Source organism: Pituophis catenifer, unplaced genomic scaffold, assembly GCF_029215685.1.
Source record: "Pituophis catenifer annectens isolate HBS135680 unplaced genomic scaffold, rPitCat1.0.hap2 SCAF_8, whole genome shotgun sequence".
Classification (NCBI taxonomy): Eukaryota; Metazoa; Chordata; class Lepidosauria; order Squamata; family Colubridae; genus Pituophis; species Pituophis catenifer.
In genome coordinates, this window is record NW_027256888.1 from 52748841 (window position 1) to 52755804 (window position 6964).

At 40.1% G+C, this 6964-nt stretch overlaps 1 protein-coding gene across 1 annotated transcript in view; it reads left to right on the forward strand.

Moving 5' to 3' along the window:
• IL15 (interleukin 15) overlaps nucleotides 1-5047 on the forward strand; it is a 6547-nt gene extending 1500 nt beyond the window's left edge. Inside the window, exons 2-5 of the mRNA XM_070949000.1 lie at nucleotides 94-175; nucleotides 792-830; nucleotides 1906-2049; nucleotides 4913-5047. Of these exons, the coding sequence (XP_070805101.1) occupies nucleotides 94-175; nucleotides 792-830; nucleotides 1906-2049; nucleotides 4913-5047 (400 nt within the window). The remainder of the gene's footprint in view (nucleotides 1-93; nucleotides 176-791; nucleotides 831-1905; nucleotides 2050-4912) is intronic.
• The last annotated feature ends 1917 nt before the right edge of the window (nucleotides 5048-6964 follow it).

Below are 6964 nucleotides of genomic sequence, written 5' to 3' on the forward strand. Positions count from 1 at the left end.
TTTCTTTATGGTTAATGATTTAAATATCGTTTACTCTTGTTATGATACCATTGAAGTATTCTGATAGTTTTATTGTGTTCTGTTTCAAACAAGCTTATATCTACCATATATACAAGCCACTGGTCGTTTGGAAGCTGCGCTAAGGGACTTGCAAAAGATTGAAGTCAGCTCTGAGGTAACTTAAAATAGAAATGAATACTAATGTCCACATAACCAAAAGTCCAGTATATAGATACTATTATAACTTATTTCTCAATCATTCAGATCATGGTTGTTCCAAAGGTGTCTTTTTATTCCATCCTCTACCATTCAGTCAGAACTAAAGAAGCTTCTTGGATGAAAAGCGAAACATCTTCAAAGGAAGTCCAGCTGCCTTTTGAAAAAATACCTTTGGGTTATTTCTTGACAATATTTGAGTGTATCTGTCATGACTGATTATAGTTTTTTCACCTTTCTATTTTATATTCTCTGAAGACATTTTAAACTTTAAAGCATTTCTAACTGAACTGAAAATATATACCAAAGGATACTTTTCTCAAAATCATGTTTAAACTTTGATTCTACAAGTATTGTAAGGCAGATGTGTTGAAACAAAAACCCTTTACCTTATCCTATGTACATTGTTTGGAAAAATTAGATTTTACTGTTAATTTCAACAGTTCCCAAATCATCCTCTGTGGATGCTTAATGTTCTTAAAATGCAGAGCAATTTTGAAATGATTTTTAATCTCATGCTTTGAGGAAAAACATGCTTTAAAACTGCTGATTACATAACAATTTTCTTTTTTTAGATCGATGCCTATTTATATACTGCAGATTTAAATTACTCCGTGAGTATGTTTTATTTTTCAGAAATTTGAATAGTTCTTAAAATATATTGTAGACAGTTTAAAAATCTGCAATTCACCAACCTTATAGTACAGCTAAACGGAGTTCTAGATATAGTAGTATCTTATCATATGTCACTGTTTATGGACTACAGCAGTATTCTAGGACAGGGGCCTCCAACCTTTTGGGCAATAGGGTCCAACTGGTTCTGTGGAGAGAAGTTTTTCCCCGGACCAGAGGGGGCGTGGTTTCATATGTTACCTGTATCCTACGGTTGAGGCTTTGCTTGTTTGCGCAGCCCAGTTTCTGGCAAGCCCCGGACTGGTGCTGATCCAGGGACTAGGGGTTGGGGATCCTTGTTCTAAGAGATATTCTTTGAAAGTGTTCTGAAACTTGGTTTACAATGTGAGAATCAGATTATTAACTGGAAGTTTCTTTCAAGAGACTGCTGCTTACTTGTCAAAACCACTCTATTGATTTCTTTATGGTCCCAGTTTTTCTGTACATCCACCAGTCTCTTTAGATTATTTCCATATGAAATTTGGCTGTCCCAGTTATAAGAGAAATAGGTCTGGTTGGAACAAAAAAAAATATTTAAAAATCCAGCAACTGCATCTAAGCTTTAGAACTCCCACATAGGGGAATTTACGAGCTATGGTAGTATATTTATCAGATTGCAATTAATTAAAATTAATTAAATGGCAGCAAATCATGATATTTTATATTTTATTTCAATCAGATATAATTGTAAAATATAATGTTCAGACGGAATTGGTTTTATTAATAAAAGTTTATAGTTAAAGTCCATTCCATGTAATTGTACATTATAACTTAAGAAGATTTAAAAGATAAGTAAAAAACCTGAACTTCGATCTCTCCAGACCTTGTGCACCATTGTAATCATTACATAGCATCACACACAAACACACACACATTTTTACTAAGCGTAACTTCTCCACTTCTATAAGCAAGAAGGGAGCGTAATAAAAATGAATGCAAAATGTAATGTCTGCATAAGGCCAGAAACATTTTTTTATACAAATCTAGTGATTTTTATTTTTATTTTGTTTTTCCTAGAGTCATTGTAATCTATCAGTGTTAAAATGCTTTCAACTTGAGATGGAAGTAGTGTCGTATGAATCTAAATATGGGGATCGAAAATTTCATAATAGTGTGGATAGTATAATCAGAAATGTTAGAAGTTTTCTACGCATTGAAACAGTAAGTCCAACCTGGGTTAAACTACACATTGTACTGAATTGGCGTACAAGGAGTTTGTAAAACCTTCTATTTGTTTACAAAATTACTCAAATCATTTATCAGATAAGTCAGTAAAAGATACAAACACACATATATGGAATGCTTAAAACGCCCTTGAAAAAAAACGTACATAGATTGTAAAGTGTAAAAAACTGCAAAGATTGGAGAAGGCAGGAAGGCAGGAGAAAGCTAGGACGCGATCTCCACAGTTTCTCCCTCACCGAGTCCTAGCTGCCTCCTACCTTCCCTGATCTTTGCAGTTTCTCCCCATCAAATCCTAGCTTCCTCCTGCCTTCTCCGATCTCCAAAATTTCTCCCCCATCAAATCCTAGCTTCCTCCTGCCTTCTCCGATCTCCAAAGTTTCTCCCCCATCAAATCCTAGCTGCCTCCTGCCTTTCACGATCTCCAAAGTTTTTCCCATCGAATCCGAGCTTCCTCCTGCCTTACACAATCTCCAAAGTTTCTCCCCATCAAATCCTTGTTTCCTCCTGCCTTCTCCGATCTCCAAAGTTTCTCCCCCATTGAATCCTAGCTTCCTCCTGCCTTCTCTGATCTCCAAAGTTTCTCCCCCATCAAATCCTAGCCGCCTCCTGCCTTCTCCAATCTCCAAAGTTTCTCCCCCATCGAATCCTAGTTTCCTCCTGCCTTCTCCGATCTCCAAAGTTTCTCCCCCCCACTGAGTGCCTCCTGCCTTCCATGCCTCCTCCGATCTTTGCAGTTTCTCCCCCCCATCGCGTCCTAGCTTTCTCTTGCTTTCCTGCCACGGAGAGGCATCTGCAGAGGGTAGAACCTGCAGAGATCGGGGAAGACCCTGCCCCCCGTGCATGTGCGGCAGAGATCTGAAGACCAGCTGGCCGATCGGAGGTGCGCACATGTGCGGTGAAGCTGGGCTGGGGTGACAGCTGGTGTGCCGGCAGAAAGAGCTCTGCATGCCACCTGTGGCATGCGTGCCATAGGTTCGCCATCACGGTCCTAGTCTGATACACATATTCAAAACTTTGGGTGCATTACATGGAATGAGTCCAGTTTGGATGAACACATTCCGCTTCAAACAAAGTACATGAAATACTAGAGTATTATCTATATTTAATAGCTGAAGCCAGAGGATTCTAGTCAGTTAATTCTGAGGTTTCTGTAAAGATGGATGGTGTGCCATTTTTCTTCTCATTCTTGATCCCCAGATTCACCCCTTGTTTTTAAAAAGCAAACCATTTTTCTCTTCAACATCAGGGACACGTTTGAGATAATCCACTTGCCTTTTGCTATGATCTGAAGATCATACTTGATAAAAGACGTTGATTAAATCTGTCTGTCTGCCCTCTGTCTGGAAGCTGATAGTTAGAGCACTGTGAAAGAGTGGCTTCACCACACAACTATACACATCAAATTCTCTGCTTCCTCTCCTCTCTGTGATACATACATGCAGCAGAGCAGACTCTCTATGGAGAAGGAGAACAAAGAACAGAGTGAGGGCAGTACATTTTTCCCTTTGTAAAGTTGATATATTTTATAGGTTGAACAGCACTGAAGTGAATTTAGAGTTAAATATCCTACCCCCACAATCCTCTCCTAACATTCCTGTACTACTTAACACATTAACTAAAAGGTCTTCAGACTATATTTAGTTCATGGACAATGTCCAACTGTTTTAAGAGGATCTCAGGCAGGGGTGGGCTTCAAAAATTTTAGCAAGGGGTTCTCTGCAGGGTTGCTGGGTGGCTGTGGCCATGATGGGCATCACCTAGTCGGCCTCCTGCACCACAATGGGGGGGGTGTTTTTGCCCTCCCCGGGCTCCGGAGGCTTTCTTTGAGCCCCCGGGAGGGCGAAAACAGCCTCCCCAAGCTCCGGAGGCCCTCTGAAGGCACGCCCTGCACTTACTTGCATCCAAAACAGGCCGCATGGGGACTCCTGGGAGGGGACGGGAGGGGTGGCCGGGGACAGCCAGGATTGGGATTTGGGGGTTCTCCGAACTGCACAAAATCTTAGCTAGAGGTTCTCCCGAACCCCTGCGAACCCCCAGTAGCTCACCCCTGATCTCAGGAATGATTTAAATTGATAACAGAAGTAAATTGCAGAAGAATGTCTAAAGGAGTTTAAGAACCTGTAAGAAACTAGGCAAGCATAAACATTTAGCTTATATAAGCTAGTAGCTGTGAAATGGATTGTCTATTTGTTGCAGTAATGTGAAAGAGAAAGACAAACCTAGTCACTAAACTCTGCTAATGTGGAATTTCAATATTTTGGTACAGGTAATCCTCCACTTACAATAGTTCATTTAGTGACCATTCAAAGTTAAAATGGAATTGGAAAAAGTGACAACCATTTTTCACAGTTACGACCTCTGTAGCATCCCCATGATCATGTGATCAAAATTCAGATGCTTAGCAACTGGTTGATATTTATGACGGTTGCTGTGTCCCAAGGTCACATGATCACCTTTTGCGACTTTCTGACAAATAGAGTCAATGGGGAAGCCAGATTCACTTAACAACCAGATTACTAATTTATCAACTTCAGTGATTCACTTAACAACTGAGGCAAGGAAGGTCATAAAGTGGGGCAAAACTCACTTAAAAAAATTCTTATTTAACAACAGAAATTTTGGGCTCAATTCTGGTCATAAGTCGAGGACTACCTGTATTCCTCTGGAGCCATCTACTCACAATGATGGTTTTGGATCTCATACTGCAGATTTAAATTTTTTAAAAAAAATTCACTCTAACTGTAATAGAAGTCTTGTTATTAGGAATCTATGTCATTATATATATGTCTTTGCTTCAGCACGTTGCTTATGTACTTTCCCCAATCTTTCATTTTTGAAGAATACAGATACAAAGACCTGCCAACGATGTGAAACATATAAAGAAAAAAAATATTCAGACTTTATAACGCACTTCATGTTTGTTATACAGCGGATCTACCAAGAAGAGAATACAAAAATGAAAATTGTGCACTGAGATATTCCATTGAAGCTGGAAGAAATAATTTATTTCGTCCTTGGAAAGATAATTTCTGAATGGTCAGCCTAATCCCATCTCTCTTTTTTTTTCTTTCTTTTTTTTGTCTTCCCATCTGGGAGTTTGAAGTAGAGGTAGTCCTCATTTAGTGACTGCCTTGTTTAGTGACCATTTGCGGTTACAGTTATGAAAAAGTAACTTTGCAACCAATCCTTACATTTACGAGTTTCATGGGTCTGTACAGCAAAGGAAATTTAAGTAAGATCAGTTGAATTTTCACTTGGCAATTACTTTGCTGAATGACAATTGTGGGTCCCAATTGGGATTGCTAAACAGGTACTACCTGTAACTAAATTAGCTGAACCACACTTTGCTTTCTGCTTCAAGAGAGGAGATCACATTTATGTACTGGAATGCTGGAAAAGAGAAAGAGGAGGAAATTGAGGAACATCGGGATAGAGTTGGCTTTGGACAGTGACTAAAAATGTGAAAAAAAATCAATACAGATTCAGAAACACACGCAATTGAAAGGTGAATGGACTTCATGAAATCCAGACGTGCTGAATAGCATAGCAGCCAAAGACCTGGCAATTTACAAAGATTTAGCAATTCCAACCTGCTTATACAAGAAAAGGGCAAAAAATGGAAAAGGAGTTTACAGAAATTATGAGAAGATATATAATTATAGTGGTAAAATTTAGAATTAAGTAGGCATCATCATTTGTTTAAAACCTTTCCCAGTTTTTTAGTAACCCTTCAATACAAATCTGTCACATGTTTAAGAGGATATGGATAGAAATGTAGAGATGGAATTTTTCTGACCCGCTCCCCAAGCACAACAAACCCTCTGAAGTTAAAGCAATGATTCCTTTATTAGGAGCGTCAGCAGCACCGACAAAAAGTTTCTCTTTCAGCGCAGGCTAACAAGTCTGTCCGGCAGGGAGATGAATAGTTGTCTGCCACATCTATTCATATCCGCCCCTGCCTTTTATCTCCAGAGCTAGTGTGGGGCTTCGCTAGCAGCAGTGACTCTTCTGTCCCAAGGATCGGCCCACAGATTTCCACTGCTCTCCTCTCCTCTGCCTTCTGTGCATCTGTGCATCAGGCACTGGACCCAGCTGTTCCTCCTCTTCCTCATCAGCCACCTCCAGACCTGGAGGCTGTTGACTCTCCATCTGAGGTCTGACAGATGGCCCAGGCTTCGCCTCTGTCTCTCTCTCTTTCTGACAGCTCGATTCCCTCCTCCCTGTCAGAGCTGTCAGGTTGCCTTGATGGTGACCCTGACTCCATCTTAAAACAACCTTATCATCATTAATTCTGGATAGACAATACTGCACAATCTGGGGATGCGCTTAGACTTGCAACATCTGTTCGAAGAGTAGGTGGCAGTCATGGTAGGAGACTCTTCATACAGTTGCCTCCTTTCTTGAATAATGAGGCCCTGAATACAATCACTCGTGCCCTGGTCATCTCCCAGTTGGATTACTGCAATATTCTCTATACGGGATTACCCTTGAATAGTATTCAGAAACTACAAATGTCAACGGTCTGACTAGCAAATTCAAGAAAAATAGACACTCTCAGGAACTATTAAATCCCAAAAGCAAAACTTTATTGGATACAACATTTTGGCACTGAAGAATCAGAACCAACTGTGATTTTTCCCATGCAATGCTTGTATAGTTAAACAATAGCTCCTTCTCCCCATCCCAGTTTGGTTACATTGTCCAATTATGAATCATCTTTTTGTTTTGAGAATAGTTCACTTCTCTGTCAGACACCTGCATCAGTGTCCTTTGTGGGATCTTGGCTCTCACGGTCCGCCTCTGGAGCATCTGCATTCTTTCACCCTTCCCGCCAAGTCCTTTGGCAAGTTGAAAGTGATAATACCTAAATGTTTCAAAAGTGGTTCAACTT